The sequence below is a fragment of the Anomalospiza imberbis genome, assembly GCF_031753505.1.
Source record: "Anomalospiza imberbis isolate Cuckoo-Finch-1a 21T00152 chromosome W unlocalized genomic scaffold, ASM3175350v1 scaffold_91, whole genome shotgun sequence".
Taxonomy (NCBI): domain Eukaryota; kingdom Metazoa; phylum Chordata; class Aves; order Passeriformes; family Viduidae; genus Anomalospiza; species Anomalospiza imberbis.
Genome location: NW_027099347.1, coordinates 123,463 through 144,653, shown reverse-complemented (window position 1 = coordinate 144,653; position 21,191 = coordinate 123,463). Strand labels below are relative to the sequence as shown.

The window sequence follows — 21,191 nt, the reverse complement described above, 5'->3', positions numbered from 1 at the left end:
GTACTGGGAGGGAGAGCACTCCCAGTTCCTTCCCAGTGCTCTCACCATCGTTCCCAGTGCTCCCAGTAGCACTCCCAGTGCCAGGCGGAGCGGGGCCGCTTTGGAACCCACCCAGGGCAGATCGCGGCTGCTTTTTGGTGTCAGCACCACCCGGGCCGGGCTGGGAGCGGAGGAGGAGTCGGAGGGAGAGGAAGGAAAGAGGAGGAGGAAAAGGAAAGGGAAAGAGAGGAGCGGGAGGAAAGGAGGAGCAGGAGGAGGAGCAGCACCAACCCCACGCGGCTCTCCCGCTTGGGCCGCAGCTCCCCCGGCATCGCCGCCCAGAACCGCAGGTGAGTGGGGAGGGGGAGCTTGCCCCATATCCATCGGGGGGTCTCCGGCAGGGTTGTTTGGCAGCACAGGGGATGTTTGGATCTTGCAGGACCCCAGAGCTGAGCCGGAAATGGCCCTGCAGGGACCTTGGGGGGGTGCCACGTGGCAATTGCCCAGTACCGGCAGGCAGAGGAGGGATATCAGATATGAGAAGGTCGGAGACCGCTCCAGCCCCGAGCACCCTCAGCAGTGAGAGGGACACAGAGCCCCTGGTCCCCAGCTCTGCACAAGCATTCCCTGAGGCCAGAGGGATGGAGAAACCCTGAGCATCCCCCAGGGTGAAGGGACAGAGACCTCCGAGCATCCTCTGGGCTGAGAGGGTCAGAGACTGCCCCGAGCAACTCCTGGCACAGGGGTGAGAGGGAGGGAGACCACCCAGGCATTCCCAGGGGTAAGAACGATGGAGACCCCCTGGGGAATGGCCTAGGGTGACAGGGAAAGGGACACCCCCTGGGGAATGGCCAGGGGTGACAGGAACAGGGACACCCCTGGGTAATGTCCTGGGGTGAGAGGGACAGGGCCAACCCCCCCAAGCCCCTCCCAAGCATCCCCCAGGGTGAGAGGCACAGAGACTCCTCAAGCATCCCCTGGGCTGAGAGGGAGAGAGACTCCCTCTGTTAGCGTCAGAATCCACACACAATCAGAATTGATTGTATATGAAGATGTTTTATTGAAGCGCGGGGAAGCCCGGGGGTGAGACCCCAGATCTAGGCTTCAACGATACACCCGAATCGGTAGCTTATAACCCCTTATACTCTTCCCCACCCCACATTGATTATTAACTTGTATTGCTCTATTCTAGTTCCCATTTCCCGGTAATTTGCTACTGGACCAAACAAGGACTCTATGGCCCACCTAATTTTGACTCCGCTAGAGGGTTCTTGCCAAGTGTCATCTTGATCCTTATCGTCTGGGGCATCTCGTTTTGTTCTTATCTCTAGGAGCTCACAGCTCCCATTAAATGGGGACCTCTTCCAGATTGGACATAAGGTGGGAATACCCAGAGTAATTTCCTTCACTTTCCCATCTACGGGCAAATGTGTTGTCCATGTGCCATCACTTGTTGCCCATACAAATTGCCCTGGACTCCGAATTGTACTTCTACTACATCCCACTACAACCCTAAAATCTATTCTGCCTTGTTTGTGTTTAATTTTCCTACATGTACAACTAATTCGTAAGGCTACTGCCAATGGTGACCATTGTTTTATTTCTAAATCATCAGAGGTGCAATTATAAATTCTATTGCATGCCCACCAATTTACCTTATTTGCTTGCTTTCTACTACTAGTATCAGTATTCATCACTGTTGGGTCTGTGTCATTCTCAGGGCCTTCCCATTTAAGGCACCAAGGAGTGCCAGCCATATATTGAAATTTTTGAAGTATACTCACAGACCATGCAATGTCCCTGGGTTCCAATCCTTTCCAGTCTTTCTCTTCACACTTCCATATCACCATGGTTTCAGTGACATTCCCTCTAACTTTCTTCCAGTGTGACAAATAGCATTCCCACTTTACAAGATTTTGATCTTCTACCCACCACTCTATGATTTGTCCTAACTTTCCTTGGTTGGCAATACAGTCTTGCTTCCTCATATGCCTCATCCCTTCATATGCTGTGATTTTCCAGCTCTCTTTGACTATTTGCCTTGACTCTGGTACTTGTTTACATTTGACTGTTTTGTTCCCGTTTATATCAGGTAATGCTGATGTTATAATTCCCCAGCTTACTGGATCTCCTGCTGCCTTTGGCATTGGCAGACAGGCTGTTATTCTACTGCTATTTTGCATTGTGGCAAAATCTTTGACCAACCCAATCATCACATTTTCAGTCTGAATTGCCCTAGAGACTTTTATTACCTGTGTCTGGTTGTACCTCTCTCTTCATCCTCGAATGAAGAGTGGTTGGCTGACCCTTTTGCATTCCACATCCCAGAGCAATGGTAACTTTTACTGGTGACATCAATATCCACAAAAGTATTAGTGACCACAAGAGAGGCATGAGCACAGTTACCGAGGCCATTTGGAACAGTTAAATACGTCTTATCTGCAATTTCGTTGGTCCTACATCTTGCGCAACCCACGGTCCTGCTTTAACTCGAGTGTAGTGGACCCAGGAGTCTATTCCAGCCACCTTGACTGCTGTAAATGTTGTCAAGAGCACCTGATGTGGCCCACACCATTTCTCTTTCAGTGGTTCCTCGTTCCAGGTCTTGATGTACACGTCATCTCCTGGATTAATGTCATGAACTGGATTCTCGAGAGAGGTCCCAGGTTATTCCCAGTAACTTACTGACTTCCTTTACCACCGTGGATACAAAATGTGGACCCTTATCTGATGAAATCCCTATAGGCACCCCAAATCTGGGGATGATTTCTTGTAATAGCCATTTAACTGTTTCCTTGGCTTGATTTGAGCGACAGGGAAGGGCTTCTGGCCATCCTGAAAAGGTGTCAACCCCTACTAACAAGTATTTGTATCCCCGAGTTCTTGGTAATTCTACAAAATCCACCTGCCAATAATCTCCTGGTTCTATCCCTACCCGGATTCTTCCTAACTGAGTTTGCCGTCTAGCTCCGGTGTTGTTTCTCAAGCAAATCTCACATTTTGTCATCACAGACTTAGCCATGGTTAACATCCGTACTGAGACTAGATATCGTTTTAGCAATTTAACCAATGCCTCTGCACCCCAATGACATTCATTATGTTTAACTTGTAGGATTTCTCTCATTATTACAGGAGGCACCACTATTTGCCCTTGTGCAGTTGCATACCACCCTTCTGAATTCTTTTGTGCATTCAGTGAATGTCCCAATTTGTCATCCTCTGTTGAATATTTGGGTTTCAGAGGCAAATTGAATTGGGACACATGGTGCTTTAAAGGTATCAATACCAGTGCTGTTTGTACTCCTCGAGCAGCTTGTCGGGCTGCCCAGTCTGCCTTCCGATTTCCCTCATAGATTTTGGAGGTTCCTGATTGGTGTGCTTTACAGTGCATAATTGCTACTTGTTCAGGTCCTTGCACTGCTTTTATTAATTGCAGGACTGCATCTTGGTGTTTGATGTGTGTACCTTGAGAAGACAGTAGTCCTCTTTCTTTCCACAGTGCCCCATGTACATGCACTACTCCAAAGGCATATTTTGAGTCAGTCCATATATTTACCTTTTTCTCTTCACTCAGTTCTAATGCTCTGATCAGGGCAACCAGTTCTGCTCGTTGAGCAGATGTGTTTGCTGGTAAGGCTTTTGCTTCTACTACTGCATCTATTGCTGTTACCACATATCTGGCGTATCTGGTCCCGTTCTTCATGAAACTGCTTCCGTCTCTAAACAATTCCCAGTCTGGCTCTTCTAGTGGGACGTCTTTCAGATCCTGTCTGGCTGAATAAGTGTGCTCTATTACTTCTACACAGTCGTGCTCCAGTGGGCTTTCTTCGACTGTTGTCCCTAGAAACAAAGCTGGATTCAAAAGGTTAGTTGTCTTTAATGTTACATCATCTTGTTACGTTAGGATTACCTGGAATTTCATCATTCGACTTGGGGATAGCCAGTGGCCCCCCTTTTGTTCTAGGACAGTGGTTACCATATGTGGCACATAGACATCCATGTGTCTGCCCATCGTGAGTTTCCTGGCTTCTTGTATCAGCATCACAGTGGCAGCGACTGCACGCAGACATGAGGGCCATCCAGCACTGACGTTGTCAAGTTGTTTGGAAAAGTAACCTACTGGCCTTTTCCAGCTTCCCAGACGTTGGGTCAGCACTCCCAGTGCCAGATGTTGCCTCTCATGGACAAACAGCTGAAAATCTTTGGACAGGTCAGGCAGTCCCAGCGCTGGGGCAGTTGTCAATGCTTCCTTTAGTTTGAGGAAGGCTTCCTTCTGTTTGCCCCAGGTGAACGGCTGTGTCTTCTGGGCCTCATACAGGGGTTTTGCAATAAGTCCATAGTCCATGATCCACAGGCGGCACTATCCTGTCATCCTAAGGAAGATTCGCAGCTCATGTAGGTTTTGGGGTTCTGGAATAGCACAAATAGCTTGAATATGGTTAGTACCCAGTTTTCTTTGCCCTTGTGAGATTTCACATCCCAGGTAAATCACAGTCTGCTGGGCAATTTGTGCCTTTTCTTTGGATACTTTATATCCTCCCATTCCCAGGTGATTTAAGATTTCAATTGTTACCTTTATACAGGTGTCCTTCTCCTCTGTAGCTAGCAGTATATCTTTAACATACTGTAGCAGCAGGTACTGTTCTCGTGGTACTTGCCCGTTCTTGGTCCAAATCTCCAGCTCCTTTGCTAGTTGACTCCCAAATAGGGTGGGGCTGTTCTTGAACCCCATCGGTAGCCGGGACCAGGTGAGTTGGGTCTTCCTTCCGTTTTCGGGATGTTCCCACTCAAAGGCAAATAGTTTCCTACTTTCTTTGTCAAGGGGTATGCAGAAAAAGGCATCCTTTAAATCAATCACAGTAAACCATTTATATATCTCTTTTACAGATGCTAAGAATGTATAAGGATTAGCAACCACTGGGTGAATATCTTTGGTTATTTTATTTATTGCCCTCAAGTCCTGCACTAGCCTGTAATCCCCATTTGGTTTCTTTACTGGGAATATGGGTGTATTGTATTCTGATTCACATTCTTCTAGAACTTGGTATTTCAAAAATTTATCTATAATCTTTACTATTCCTTGGCGTGCTTCAGGTTTTATGTGATATTGCTTAATTCGCACAGCCTTTGCTCCTTCTTTGATTTCCACATGTACTGGTTGTGCTAGCTTTGACCTCCCCGGAATATCTGTCTCCCAGACTGAAGGAATTACTGCATCCTCTACCTCTTTAGGAACACTAGAAACCGGTTTCTCCTTAAGCATTAAAATTTTCCCAGTATTTGAATCAGGTATCCGCATAACTAATTCCCCGTTTTCAAAGGCAATTACCGCATCAAGTTTTGCTAATAAATCTCGTCCCAAAAGTGGCATTGGGCAATCAGGCATATACAGAAATTCATGTGTTAAGACTTTGTTCCCAAATGCTAGATCAAGGGGTTGCATGAATGGCCGACTTTCCTCCTTCCCGGTGACTCCGACAACTGTTGCAATTTTATCTCCAATTGGCCCTTCTAAATCATTTAATACAGAGTACGTAGCCCCTGTATCTACTAAAAATTTAACATCTTTTTCCCCAAGTTGAATTACCACTACTGGCTCTTCATTTGCTTTTGTTCCCTGAGCCATCATCAATCTTTTTACCTCACCGTCTTGACTGGGTTGGTTGCTCTGGTAAAACCGGTTCGGACGCTCATTCTTCCAAGTGTCCCTCTTGTTTACAATAGGCACATTGGTTTAACCCTAACCTAGAAACCCCCCACGTCCTCTGTTACCCTTACCTAAACTACGAGCACCCCTGCCATGGCCCCTAATATCTGGATTCCCTTTTCCTTGTATTACTGCCAAGAGATTGTGCTGCTGCTGCTTACTCGCTTCCACTTCCCTGTTATTATAAACCTTCCAAGCAACATCCAATAATTTATCTAAATTTCTTAATTCTTCTCCCTCTAGCTTCTGTAACTTTCTCCTTATGTCTTCCTGTGACTGGCCAAGGAAAATAAAGGCAAGCTGAATTTTGCTGGTTCTGTGTCTACTTGGAGATCTGTATATTTTCTTGCTGCTTCTTTGAGCCTTTCTAAAAATGCCATGGGGGACTCCTGCTTTTCTTGTCTTACCTGATATAACTTAGACCAATTTATACTTTTAGGCATTGCCTTCTGAACACCTATAACAATCCACTCCTAGCATAGTTTTAGCCTTAGCATATCTATCCCGGATGGGTCGTTAGGGTCCCACCCAGGGTCCTCAGTGGGGAAATGGTTATCCAAGAGCCCTGTCACCAAACCATTCCGTATGTCTTCCCTAACCCTTTCTCTTGCTGCTCGGAGTACCATATCCTTTTCTGTATCATCTAACAAAGTATCTAAAATCACTTGGATATCTCCCCAATCTGGATTCTGAGTTTTCATTATCATTTTAACCACACGTGCTACTTTATCTGGATTTTCTCTGTATGACCCAGCTGACTGTTTCCATATGACTAGATCAGCAGGTGAAAAGGGCACTTTTACAAAGACCGGTCCCTCAGCTCCCACCCCTTGCCTCAGCGGAGCAATTACTGTTCTTTTTGCTTGCTTTGATGTATCCTTTCCTGTCTTGGGCCACGCTGGGGCTAACCTCCCTCGTGTACGGAGGGCTACTGGGGTATCTAACCTATCTTCCTCACTGTCACTACTTTCTGCTCTGTCTATTCTCTCTACCCGCCCCGCCCGTCTCCCTCTCACAGCCAAATCCTGATTGCTACCCTGGGGGAAAGCAGCAGCTGAATTTGGCAAGGGGGGATACGGGGGAGCAGAGGGCCAGGAGCCAGCGAAGGAGGTGTGGGTGGAAGAGGAGGATACCCCTGAGCAGGGTTCAGTGGAGGGATAAACCGTTGTGCAGGTGTTGGAGGGGGAGGGGGATACCTTTGAGCAGGAGAAGAGGATTTCCCTGGGCAGACACAGAAAGCGAGGGGGGCATGTCGAGCAGGCACAGGAGGGGGATTGGTTCGAGCAGGCAAAGCAGGCGTAAGTGAGGGAGAGGTGAGAGAATCTGGTGGGGTGAGATCTGGCGGAATGGAATTTGAATACCAGGGGGACCCCGGTGGAGCAGTAGGTCCCACTAATAAATCAGTTTCCAAAGCATCTCCCACCTTCCCCACCCATTCAGCCAAATGTTCTATACAGCATTTCTCTTCTACACAAGCCTCACACTTATCATTTACAAATGCCTTAATTGCCATCAGACCACACTCAGTCTGCCATTCTGGCTAATCTCGGAAATAGAAAAACAAGTCAACATACGGGACCTTATCCAACTTCCCCTCTCGCTTACAACACAACATCAACTGTAAAATGGTATTATATTGCAAAGATCCATTTTGCGGCCACTGTTCCCCACCTTCCAGAACATATTTTGGTCATGATGTGTTACAATAATCAATCAATTTACCCTTGTGTAATTCTTGCCCAAAATTAACTTTTTTTCCAATGTGTTAATAAGCACCCCAAAGGAGAATTGCTCGGTATGGGGGCATTGCCACCCAAAACCTCTTTAAGCTTCTCCATGTTACAGCTACAAAAGACCACAAATTGCCGCTACTGCAGCGCTTTTGCACTAACGAACGGCGCCTAGGCAATACCAGGAATTCCTTTAGCCCAACCGAGCACGGCTTTCGCCATGTCTGACCGGCAGGCACCAGACCAGAGAGAAAACACCTTACCTTTTCCCAGGGAACGTGAGACGGCGGAGATGGTCGTGGCCGATGGGCTCCCCGAGAATCCCTCGGTGCCGGCTGGAGTGTGATCGAATCGTGCCTCCTCAGCCACACTCACAGGGTCCCATTCTGGGTCGCCAAAATGTTAGCGTCAGGATCCACACACAATCAGAATTGCTTGTATATGAAGGTGTTTTATTGAAGCACGGGGAAGCCCGGGGGTGAGACCCCAGATCTAGGCTTCAACGATACACCCGAATCGGTAGCTTATAACCCCTTCTACTCCCCCCCACCCCACATTAATTATTAAACTTATATTGTTCCATTCTAGTTCCCATTCCCACACAGGTGCAGTTTCGCTTGACCTACTGAAGACTATGCTTAATTTGCTGAAGACCATGCTTGATTTGGTTAGGACCATGCTTGATTTGGTTAGGACAATCACTGTTACAGGGCTATCATTCACTCCCAAGGCCTGGCTGTCCTGCAGGTCCAGGCCTGTTCCTTCTACCTGCCTGCTCTGGCCACCACCAACCCACCCGATACAGTTTAGAAATCATTCCTATGATTTCAATTCTAAGCTAGAAAATTTAAACCTTACTCTATCACCTCGAGCACTCCCTGGCACAGGGGTGAGAGGCAGGGAGACACCCTGGGGAATGGCCTGGAGTGACAGGGACAGAGACACCTCTGGGAAATGGCCTGGGGTGACAGGGACAACCGATCCAAGGCCCTCCCAAGCATCCCCCAGGGCAAGAGGCACAGAGACCCCTCGAGCATCCCCTGAGGACCAGACAAAAAAACTTGAGTTTTTTGAGTTTTTTAACAGAGATAAGAAATCAAACTTAACTCTGCATAAATTACTTGATGAATATTTGATTTTCCCACAAGTCAATTGAGATGGAAACGCAAACAAATCCCAAACATTAATAAACCAACAACAGAAGCAATTCTGTGGCAATTCCAAGTTTCATCGGTTCCTGCACAGCTCCAGCTCAGCTGCTGGAAGGTTCTAAAAAAAGAAAAGTGGAAATTTGGCCCAATAGAGATTATTAAAAGGAAGGGAAAGCTCTATGTAGCTGTCACAAAGGTGACAGGGACGAAGAAAATAATGATTCTCACATTTGGCAAAGCCGCCAAGCCTGTGAATTCGGGAGTTATTTGGGGATTTAGACACTTGAGCTGGGCTTCTTGTAGGACTTTTGGCAGCCTTGTGTTCCTCACCGTGTGGTGAATGATCCTTGTCAGTCTCACTGGTATAATTTGGTCCCTTTCCTCCAGTGATTTTAACAAACTTTTCAAGGATGGACAACAAAATATTTTCTTTACACTGGCCACCCACAATAGCCATTTTCCTCATAAATTCTCCCAAAAGTCGCTCAGAGGAAGCTGCGTTGAAGTTTCCAGGAGTTCCTCCAGAAAGAGCCAGAACCTCCTCAGAGGAGGGAACCATGCTGTTGTCAAAGGCACTTGGGGTCAAACAACAGTGCCCTGAACTCACTGTGCCAAAATAATGTCGCAATCTGGTTAATAAAATTGTTAGAGAGATGCCTCTGCCCTAGTTAAGGTGCTAACGAGACCAAATTTAATGTGGATTTTTGTGGCAAGCACATTTCTCTCTCAGGATTTTTATAAAGGTGCACAGGGAGACGTGAAAGAGAAAACAATTTCTATTTCTGCTCCTTGTTTTTCTCTTGTGGAATGTGTTTGGAGAATTGTTTACCTACAGCAAATGCTTGGTTGGATCATGGTGGATTGTTTGGGCCTGATGGCCAATCAGATCCACCTGTGTCTGGACTCTGGAGAACAGAGTCACAAGTTGTGAGTTAGTTAGATATGATAGTTAGAGAAAGTAGCATGTAGTTTTTAGTATCCTCTTTTATATAGTATATTAATATATCATAGCATAATTATAATAAAGAAATCATTCAGCCTTCTGAAATAAGTCAGACATCATCATTCTTCCCATTGGGTTCGCCGACATCTACAACAGATTTTATTGAACAGTAAATGTGAGGTAGAGAGAGAGATGGAAAGAAAAAGGGCGGAGAGCAAGGGAGTGACAGGGACAGAGACCTCCCCTGGGGCAGAGCAAGTGTGACATTGTCCCCTGTGTGCGTGGCCTTCCCAGGGTGGGGGTTTTACACCTGAGCCAGTTTGGGTAAGGGGGGTGGTGTTCACCCCCCCCACCCCGAGCAGGGATTGCCTCACTGTTTCAGGTTACAGTGTAAGATGTAACCAAAAGTATGTTTTCAATCACCACCTTCATAAACTGTTATAAACAGGTAGGGCAGTGTTCTTTATCTTTTCCATGACTCACCACAGATAACTCCCTCCAGGAATTATATTCTGTTAATGGGCCATTGAGTGTCACTGCAGGACTGATAAAATTATATCATCTCATTGTGGGATGCTCCGCCCAGGGGGAGGAACCAAGAATTCCTACCTGGATATAATCTCAGCCTTGCAACACCAGGACCACTTTGCCTACTGGATTCCCAGAGGACAAGAGCTCCATAACCACCACTGGACCTTCAGAGGAAGACCAGACCCATCAACAGGATCAGCATTTTGACAGAATCACGTTCATCACTCCAACAGGACTGCAGCAACCACTTCATCAGACTGCTACCACCACCCTGACCAACAGGGTATCAGGCTATATCCTGACTGTCAGATTAAGCCAGTGTTTCTGTATCATTTCCTTGATCTTAATTTTCTTATTAAATTGTAATTCTGGCTTAGACTCTCTCCCTGGTTTGCCTTCAAACCAGTACAAAACTCAACATGCTCATCCCTTGTTTTCCTCCCAAAACAGAATTTCCCATCCCCAAACCTTTGTGAAATGGAGGAGGAGGCTGTGAGGAAGAGGAAGGAGCCCTGGGACACCCAGGCAGGTGTCCCTTTCCCCCTCTCTCCTGCTCCATCTCCCAGCCCAGCATGGCCCCTGGCTGCAGGACAACCCCGCTACCGATGCCATCCTGCTGGGGACGCACTGGGGGGATCTCCTTCCCCTTCCCTCTGGCACGGAGGCAAATCCCATCCTCTCCTTGTCCTTCCTCCCCCAGACAAGGAGCTGAGGATGGAGACCAGGGAGGACAAATCCCCATGGCAGAACCTCGTGGCAGAGGCTGTTTTGAGCGGCTCCACAGCACATGAATCCAATGGGGAGGAAATTCCCCAGAGATCCCACAGGAGGAGGGGCTGCAAACTCAGCCCAGGATGCTCTGAGGAGGAAAGAGCCACCCTGTGCCAGGAAGGCGGGCAGAGCTTCAGCCAGAGCTCGGAGCTGGTGGTCCATGAGCAGCTTCATGATGGGGAGAAGCCCTACAAGTGCTTGGAGTGTGGGAAGAGCTTCAGGAAGAGCTCCCACCTTATCTGCCACCAGATCATCCACACTGGGGAAAGGCCATACAAGTGTGAGCAATGTGGGAAGAGCTTCAGCCATAGGTCCAAACTGATCATCCACCAAATGATCCACACTGGGGAGAGGCTCTATGAGTGTCCCCAGTGTCAGAAGAGGTTTCTGACCAGCTCAGATCTCCTTCTGCACCAGCGAATTTGCACAGAGGAGAGGCCCTTCCGCTGCCCTGACTGCAAGAAGGGCTTCAAGCACAACTCCACACTTATCAAGCACCGGCGCATCCACACCAGGGAGAGGCCCTATGAGTGTGGGGAATGTGGGATGAGCTTCAGCTGGAGTTCCATCCTCATCTGCCACCAGAGGACCCACACTGGGGAGAGGCCCTACAAGTGTCCCCAGTGTCAGATGAGGTTTCAGACCAGCTCCCATCTCCTCCTGCACCAGCGGATTCACACAGAGGAGAGGTCCTGCTGCTGCCTTGACTGTGGAAAGGGCTTCAAATGCAACTCCCACCTCATCACCCACAAGCGCATCCACACTGGGGAGAGGACCTACGAGTGTCCCCAGTGTGGGAAGAGCTTCACCCAGAGCTCTCACTTGACCAGACACCAACGGACGCACTGGTAAGGGAAGCCCTGTGAGTGCCCTGACTGCAGGAAGAGCTTTGTGTACTGCCCTAACTCCATCTCCCATTAGAGGACCCATGTTGGGCAGAGCCCCAGTGACTCACATTCCCTATGATCCATGTTGGGAAGACACCTGGCTGATTACCCTTTTGGTTTGGCCCTAATATTCTTCTGATATATCTTCATGCCTTAAAAACACCTGAAATAGGACAGAAAAGAAAGAAATGTATCAGAGATGTCTAAAGATTCACCATTTAACAGCTAATTGAGGGTGAAATTATGGTTTGGGAACATATAATGGAAGATTTGTTGGTTCTTGAGGGATTTTGGGCAGTGTTCTTCATCTCTCTGCATTCCAAAGGTCAAGATGGATTGATCTGTCACCTCTAAATGATTCAGTCCCACTGAAAACAACTCAGTCTTACCCCAAAAAGTCTCAATCCCATCTAAAAATTGCTTATTCCCACCTCAAAAAAAACTCAATCCCATGCCAAAATTAATCAATTCCTTAGCATCTAGGGTGAGATGGGGTTGGAAGAAGATTGGGAGAAGTGGGATCCAAATTTGGAGGGGTGGGATTGGGGTTGTGTGAGACTGGGTGGGTAGGATGTATTTTGACAGTAAATAAAACTTTCAGAATTATTGATTCCTGTCCCATTCATTTTCCATCACTTCTGGTTTGTTTTTCAGAGTGCTGCCTTCTCATCTGATTGTGTTTGTGTTCTCCTTTCTCTCCTGCCTCTCTTTGCCTGCTCTGTATCTCTCTCAGTGTCTCCTTTGATCCAGGGCAGCTCCCACCAAAGACCCTGCCCTGATTTCATTCCCAATCCACGAGCTACAACAACCATGGCTGAAGTTATGAAGGCTGGCAGTGAAATGTCACTGTAGGATCTTGTTCCATTTGGCTTTTGGCTCTTTCATAAGAAGTTTGCCTTCAAGGGCAGGAACATCTTTTCCTGGCTGGGAACTGGAATTCCAGCCCCTGGGAGCGTGTGCCATGGATCCCAGAGGGGCATTCCCGAGGCTCCCAGGGTGCTGCTCCTGCCGTGCCTCCCAAGGAGCTGTGCAGGGCCAGGGGACAAGGTGCAGCAGCTGTGTTGGTTCTGCAGTGCCACAACGGCCCCTGGTTCCATGAGTTTCCGTACTGCCAACAGTGGTTCCTGGGTTCCCATGATGCCCTGCTGTGTCACCATGGATATTTGGTTTCATGAGCTTCCGCAGTGTCCAAATGGCCTCCTTGGATGGGTAGTGTCACCATGGACCATTGGCTCCACGCAGCCCCGCTGGGTCACCATGGACTCCTTGGTTCCGTGAGGTTCTGGGGGTGTCTCCATGGTCTCCTTAGATCCGCTGGGTCACCATGGACTCCTTGGTTCCGTGAGGTTCTGGGGGTGTCTCCATGGTCTCCTTAGATCCACTGTGTCACAATGGACCACTGGATCCACGTGGCCCTGCTGTGTCACCATGGCCCCTTGGTTCCACAAGATCCCAGTGTCACAATTGACTCCTTGCTTCCATGTCACCCCCTCAGTGCCAAAATGGCCCCTTCGTTCCATGTGGAACACAAAAGTTTTGTACTAACATTGAGCAAATCCTGCTAAACACAGCTGGGAACATCTGTTTGCATTCAAAAGAGAGGTTAAAGGTGAGGATGGCACCAGCAGCTTCCATCTGCAACAGAGATCCAGGGAAAGGACAGGGACAGAGAATTCAGCTGGGAGACTCAGAGAATTCTGCTTCCAGAGATAATTTCTGGTCACGCTGTCCCTTGTAGAAAGGTGACACCATTCCAGGAAGCCTGTAGTGAGCAGGTGGTTACGGAGTGGGGTTTGTTGTTTAGGAAACCTGCTCAGGCTTTTCCATTCTTTCCTTACCAATAGGAAAACTTCTCCTGGGCTGTCGCCGTAGAGCAGGACGGTAACGAGAAGACTCCAAGTCAAAGGCTAGAGAATGAACTCCCATTTATTTCAAATGCACCGCTCTATATATAGAGAACATCGTGCGGACTAATTTCATTGGTCTTAGAGTAAAAACATCTCACACCATTGGTGTGCAGTGAATGATGCACGGTGGCAGAACATATCTATTAACAATGTGAACAACAAGATAGATTATAGAGTTATTTACATTCTTTTCTAACTGTCTCCCAGGCTCTCGCCTGGTTAGAAAACCCTCTCTTTTTCTCTCTGACTGAACTGAGAATATCCACACTGGGCCTGTGTGCTCTGAGGAGAGTAGGTGGGACATGGTGCAATGGGCTGGGACATGGAGCTGCAGAACTCAGGGACAAGGTTCTGCTGCAGGGCACAGGGATGTCAGTGCCAGGTGGGTGATGTCAGACATGGTGAGGCTGGGGGTGAGGAGCAGCTTGTCCAAACAGGGTCAGTCCTCAAGGGGCTCCTTTTTCTCCATGCTCAGACCTCCTAAGGAGACATTCAGCATCAAGATCACCTGGGGAAAGCTTCTATCAGCTCTTCTCTGAACTAGAAAATAAAAAAATACTCACTTGATTGAAGAAGAAATGTCATGAGGTGCACTTTGGAATCTTTCTCCTTAAAAGAACTCCAAACTGACTCCAATCAGCTGCACAAGCCCTGGAGACTTGAAGACCATTGAAAGATGGCCTCTTGTTTCTATGAGGCCCCACAGTGTCACACTGGCCCCTTGGTTCCATGGGCCCAACAGTGCCATAGTGATCCCCTTGGTTCCACAACTTCCCACAGTGTCACACTGGCCCCTTGGTTCCATGAGGATCTGGAGTGTCACACAGGTTTATGACATTTGTCTTTGCTGCCCCTCACATCCCACTGCCCCACAAACAGCCCCGAGCCACCCGTGAGGGACAGGCCCTGCTGTGCCAGGCTCGCTCAGGGCTTGGCCTTTCTGCTTCCCCCAACCAGCCCAGGGCTTGCTCAGCATTGCAGTTCCCTGCTCAGAGCCTTTGGGTCTGGACATCGATCTCATCCAGCCACTGACAGTGACCATGGTGACACTGGGGAACCTCATGGAACCATGGGTCATTTGTGACAATGCAGGCCCAAGGACACCATGGTGACACTACGGAACCTCGAGAACCAAGAGGCCATTGTGACTGGGCTGCCTCACGGAATCAAGGGGACCATTGTGAACATGAGGGACCCAAGGAACCAATGGTCCATGGTGACCTTGTGGAGCCCGCAGTGTCACAGAGGAGCCATTGTGACACAGCGAGGGTGCACGGAGACGAGGGGCAATTGTGACACATCAGGGCTTTGTGGAACCAAGAAGCCATTGTGACATTGCAAGGCCTCATGGAAGCATGGGGCCATTGTGACACTGCAGAAGCAAGGGGGACATTGTGACACTCCAGGGCCTCATGGAACCAAGGAGACCATTGTGACATTGTGGGGTCACATGAAACCAAGGGAACATGGAACAGGTCTGCCTGGCTGGCCTTCCGGGGGACCACCTGACCAACTTGGCATGTCAAGGGCTGCTTCTCATCTGCCCCTGGAGCACTGGGGCTCTGGGCTTTCCTTCCTATGGGAGAGAACTGTCCTCCTCCAGGGGTCCATGGCTAAATATGGGATTCCACCTCCAAAACTCCGTACATCCAAGGATTGCTCCCCAGTGAAACCTCCCAGGACAGACAGGTCTGGCTGCCCTTGGCCTCTTGGGGGCTGCCTCTCACCTGCTTTCCAAACACTGGGGCTCGATGCTTTCCTTCTTATGGAAAAGAACCGTCCTTCTCAAGTTGTCCATGGTCAAAATTGAGATTCCTCCTCCCAAATTCCATGTATCCATGGTTTCCTCCATGACAAAAGCTGTCAGGACAAACAGGTCTGGCTGGCTTGGCCTCCCAGGAGCCACCTCTCTCCTCTTCTGCCTTTGAAATGCTTGGTGTCTGTGTTTCCTTCTTATGGAAAAGAACCATCCTTCTTATCTATGCAGAAATGGCTGAAATTGGGGTTCCACCTCCCAGATTCCCTATATCCAAGGGTTGCTTTTAGATAAAAACTACCAGGACAGAGAGGTCTGGCTGGCTTAGGCCTCTGGTGGCCGTTTTTCATCTGCCCCTGAAACACCGGTGTTCCATATTTTCCTTCCTATGGAAACGAACCAGCCTTCTCCTTTGGGTGTCCATGTCTGAAACTGGGATTCCACCTCTAAAATTCTGTATATCCAAGGGTTGTTCCAAGCCAAAAATCTGCCAGTACTGTCAAGTCTGGCTGGCGTTGGCCTCTGGTGACTGCCCCTGCCACACTGGGGCTCGGTTCTTTCCTTCCCATGGAGATCACTGTGACACTGTGGGGACCTCATGGAACCAAGGGGATCATTGTGGCACCACTGGAGCCCATGGAAACAAGGGGCCATGGTGACACAGCGGGGCTTCATGGACCCAGAGACCATTATGACTCTGTGGGGCCTGATGGAACCATGGAGACCATTAGGACCCTTCAGGGCCTCGTGTCACCAAGGGGGCATTGTGACACCTCAGGGCCTCATGGAAGCAAGGGACCATTGGGACACTGTGGGCCCCCATGGAACCGAAGGAATATGGAACAGGTCTTGCTGGCTTGGCCTCTCAGGGGCCACCTGACTGGTCTGGCTGATGTTGGAATGCCAAGGGCTGCCTCTCATCAGCTCTGGAAGCACTGGGGCTCCGTGCTTTCCTTGCTATGGGAAAGAACTGTCCCTCTTTTCAGATGCCCATTGCCAAAATTGGTATCGTCCCTAAAAAATTTCCTATATACAAGGGTATCTCCCAGAAAAAAACCTGCCAGCTCTGGCCGGCCTTGTCCTCTGGTGGTCACCTCTCATCTGCCCTTGAATCAGTGGGGCTCTGTTCCTTCATTCCTGTGGAAAATAACTGGCCTTCATGTCTAGGGACCATGGCCAAAGTTAGAATTTGGCCTCCCAAATTCCATATATCCAAGGATTGCTCCCAGACAAAAGCAGCCACGACAGACAGGTCAGGCTGGCCCTGTCCTCTGGTGATTTTCTTAGACTATGAGCTGAATGTTTTTATTTGAAAACACCTTGGAGAGGGCCCAGAGATTACCCAAGGTGGGATTTTGAGGCCTCGGGCACATGACCACTACATATGGACAAAGGAGCTCAGTGCTCTGTGCTGTTGTGGTGGTTTTGCATCACAGAAGTGATGTCCTGAGAGAAGCTGCTAGCACTTTCCTCTGTGTCTGACAAAAAAACAATCAGTAATTAGCTTTGAGAATTGACAATCTGTTAAACCACTAAGGAAACTACACATGCCTCTGTGAAGACACAAGTTAAAGACGAAGAAGCCTGGCTGGGTCTCATTCCCTTCTGGCCGGCAAAGAGGTGACAAGGCTGGCCTAGCCCCCATCTCGGTCGGGGCGGGCCGGGCGGCTCTTGCCGTGGGGCCCGGCCCCTTCCCAGGGAGCCCGCCAGGCCCCATCGGCTGCCGGGCAGGGGAGGGAAGGCCGCAGGGCCGAGGCCAGGCCGGGCTGTGGCTGCGGTTACTGACATCTGGCCACTACTGAGCCCTGCCCCTCCGTCAGCACAGGCCGAGCCAGGATCCACCGGGCCCCAGGAGCAGCCCCGGGCCGGGCCGGCTCGGCCAAGGTTCTGCCGCCATTGGGGTTCGCCTGCAACCAGCGGGCAGGGGGAGGAGAAGCCATCGGCTCCCGCCGTGCTGCTGCTGTGTTCTGGCCTGGCTGCTGAGATCCTGGCCCTGCCCCCAGCGCAGCCCAGCCTGACACAGCCCCAGCACAGCCGCTGCAGAAACCTCCATGGTAAAACAGCTCCGGCCGCAAGTACCGAGACCAGCCGGTGTCACGTAACCATCTGCAGGCCCCGGCTGAGATATTGACTCTTCCAGTGCTTCCATCCTCCCTCGAGTGAGAGAAAAGGACAAAGAACAGGCACATAGAGGAGCAACATGAAGACACCGAGGTCAGTGAGGAGGAAGTTGAGTCCCAGATGGGAGGGATGAGGAGATGCCTTGATCTTGGGGCTGAAATCCACTGGTAAAGCTATGGAGAAGGATGTAATTGATACATCAGACTCTCTTTTTCCCTATAACACATTGAAAAGTATGGGGAGAGGACTTGTTTCAGAAAAGGTCTCCATGCTAAAGTAAGCAAATGTTGAAGTAGCTGTGATCCCATGAGAAGTTTGAACAGAGAAAGACAGCAGAGTGATGAGACCCTGTGCCCTCAGGGAGATAAGAAGACCTCTGTTCCCTGAGATGAAGATGATTTCAGAAATAGTTGAAGAGAACCTTTGCTCTTAAACAGCTCATCTTTAAACTAATACCTCATAAGTTGACATGGCCCATAAACACAGCTGTGGGAAAAGCTGTGAAATAATAGGAGGTACTTCACGACTGCAGATTTTTCCAGGCAGCTGCTATTAGTGGAAATGAAAAGCCATGAGATAACTGTTTTCTTGTGGAGAAGTCTCCATAACATTAACAAGAGGAACTTGTCTCCCTAAGTGAAGTGAAGAAAGACAATTCTAGAGGTGGTAAACTGAAAATTTTAGATTTTGTCTCATTACATTGTCAGGTTGTATGGAGAGAGGAAGTGTTCTGAAAGTTTTGTTCTGATTCTTATTACTCTTTCATTTAGCTACTGTTAATAAACTTTTCTTTATACCATTTTAAAGTTTTGAGCCTACTTTGCCTTTCTCCTAATCCTACCTCACAACAGGAAATGAGTAAGTACATTCTAGTGAGTGCTCTGGTAATTAGCCAACACTGAACCCACCAAACTAATTGATGCATTGGCCGTGAAATCTCAAATAGGCCAAACAAAACCACTACAGAAACTTCCTGATGAACTGCTCCAGACCAGAGGGAAATCAAGGCAGAACCATGGTTTGTCAGGACTTGTTTGAACCTAATGAGCCCCGTGGTGCATTTGGAGCTGAGCCCTGGAACCTCAGGGCCAGAGAGGAGATTGCACAAACCTTTCCAGGAGTCAAAGTCAGAAGGAACCCCCAAAGCGTTTCAAAGCATTGATGGGTCCCACTGACCTCCATCTCCAACACAGGCTCCTCATTGACTCCTTGGAGGAGAGAATTGGAGGCCAGGATGGCACAAAAACCTCTCAGAGACTCAAAATGACACAAAAACCTCTCAGAGAGAAAAGGAAAATCCAAACTACCTTAAACACCTTGAGTATCTCAAAGTATTAATGAGCCCCACTGAGTGTCAATACAAAGCTCTCAAGGGACTTGTTAAAGCAGATAATTGGGGCCATGATTGCACAAACCTCTCTCAGAGTCTGTAGCAAAAGGGAAACACCAAGTACCTTAAAAGAACTGAGTACCCTGAAAGTATTAATGACCCCCACTGAGTGTTGTTACTGACAAAGCCTCTCCAGGGACTAATTAAAGCAGATAATTGGAGGCCATGATTGCACAAATCTCTCAGAGACTCCAAGGCAAAAGCAAAAGCCAAAGTCCTTTGAAAAACCTGCAGTCCCTGGGAGCATGAAGGAGCCCCCAGGGCCATTCCTGAGCAAGGCTCCCCAGGGACTCCCTCCAGCAGATCCTTGAGGCCACTGGGATGTGGGCTAGGGGGGATGCTGAGGGCAGGACAAGGGGGTGACAGTGCCCAGCCTGGCTGGGGCTGTGCCAGGAGGCCCCAGTGCCTCAGGACAAGGTGTCTCCTCACAGCCCTTGGTGGCACAGACCCTGCTGTGCCCCAGGGCACCAAGACTTGGCTTCTCTTTGTCCCCACCTGTCATCAGTGCCTCCAGTTCTCTGCTCTGACTGGGGCCTGGGGACACTTTCTCAGTTGTGTCCCTCAGTGGGACCCATTAAAAGTCAAAGAAACTTTAGAGTTGGATTCTGACTTGGAGTTCTTGAGAGGTTTCTTCAGCTCCCTCTCAGGGACTGATGTTCAGGGCCTCAGCACAAAGCCCCAGAGGGTCATTAAAGTCCTTGTGCTGTGTCTGTGCTGCTGAGCTGGGCCGGGCTCCTGGCACAGAGGGTGATCCTGGCAACCAAGAAGAGCTTCAAAAGCACATTACTCTTGATGAGCATCTCTTCTCCCAGCCCAGAAGGGCTGGGGCACTGCCTGCAGCCACCCTGGTCACAGCACAGAGGCACAGAGAGCTTCAATCAGTCAGGGCTGGGAAGGTGCTGAGAAGTGCCTGGGGCAGAATCACTGCCAGCCCTTGGCACAGGAACCTCTGGCTGCAGGACAATGCAGCTGCAGCTCCTGGAGTGATCTCCTAAAGCTGGAACATCCCAATGCCTACAGACTCTGTGAGTACAACTCTGAGTATTTTGGGTCAAGGGAAGGTGAAGTTCTCATGAAGCTCTGACATGCTGAGGGGTTCTGATCAGTCATAGAATATTTCCAAGAGAAGGATTTTGATAAAAATGAGGAAATTACCAAAGGCATTGTATTCTGTTTCCTACTATTGGAGAATGGCAGGGATGGAGGGATAAATATTAAAGGATTATTATGAATTATTGATTATGAACATTGACAAGTGCCTGAGACATCTGAACTGTTACGTTTAGTGATCTGTAGGTTCACAGGAGATCCCTAATGTGCTTGCAGCCACTCTGCCCATGGACAGCACCCGTCATCTGGCTGAACCGCTTAAGGCGGAACTTCCAATTGTACTCTAAAATAGATCCGGATAGCACAGAAGGTAAAGTGCTACTAAAGGTCCAATATGTTACTAAATCTTGGCCTGACATACGAAGAAAATTGGAAAAGATGGAAGATTGGCAAGATAAGGACATCAATGAATTGTTGAGGGAAGCTTTGAAGGTGTATCTGAGGTGAGAAGAGGAAAGGGCTAAAGCTAAACCAAGAATTATGGTAGCTGTAGCTAGGGAAAGTGTGGGGGTAAGTAATCCTGCACCGCAACCTAGGTTAAAGAAAGGGTGGTTCGGTCTACCACCAGGAACAGGCAAGGATAGGTCAGTACCATCAGAAGCAAATAATGAGTCTAAGGGAATGGAGAGGTCTCAAATCTCCCTGCCGTGGTTTGACATGGAAGTGAATTTTTTCAGGAAGTTGGGTCAAACCAATCAGTGGTCAGGTTTGGATATTGGCACCTGGAGTGACCACTGAAGGTATGGACAGGCCTCTGAGAACACAGGGGGTTAAAAGCAAGAACTCCCAGGGAAACTGCCTCTTTGAGTTCCGGTCAGAGTGCAGTGCAGCTCTCCCCTGCCCAGCCACAGGCTGGGTGGGGGGAGGGGAAGCCATGTGGACTGGTCGAGGTGAGTCGAGGGAGCTGAAGGACTGGAACCAAGCCAGCTCCTGTGGACGGAAGGGTGGAGAGAAGCGGAGATGCCTTTGTCCCCCCCCCCCTCCTCCCCCCCCCCGAGGGAAGAGACAGAGAGTCTGGACGGCACCTGTAACTTTGCCGGCGGAGGAGAAGGAGAAGGGGGGGGGAGGTGCCCAGCCTTGGCCTTGGAAATTGGCTGCTGGGCAGAGATTTCAGCTGTCCGGGGAGTCTGAACTTTTAACTCTTTCCTGGGAAATGAAGACTTTGTAAAATATTATTCCTCCTCGATGTGAAGTACAAGAGAGACAGT

The 21,191-nt window shown here is 49.1% G+C and overlaps 1 protein-coding gene and 1 long non-coding RNA gene across 2 annotated transcripts; one reads left to right on the top strand and one right to left on the bottom strand.

The window, feature by feature from the left end:
- Positions 1-9,671: 9,671 nt before the first annotated feature.
- Positions 9,672-11,745, top strand: LOC137465629 (zinc finger protein 3-like). The gene is made up of 2 exons (XM_068177704.1): positions 9,672-10,570; positions 10,742-11,745. Exons 1-2 carry the CDS (start codon positions 10,519-10,521, stop codon positions 11,662-11,664), a joined length of 975 nt encoding a protein of 324 aa, XP_068033805.1. The 5' UTR covers positions 9,672-10,518; the 3' UTR covers positions 11,665-11,745.
- Positions 11,746-13,972: 2,227 nt separating this feature from the next.
- On the bottom strand, positions 13,973-17,356 carry LOC137465631 (uncharacterized). The gene is made up of 2 exons (XR_010994737.1): positions 15,860-17,356; positions 13,973-14,146 (listed from the first exon to the last, which is right to left on the bottom strand). It is a non-coding gene; the product is annotated as an uncharacterized lncRNA (long non-coding RNA).
- Positions 17,357-21,191: the final 3,835 nt, after the last annotated feature.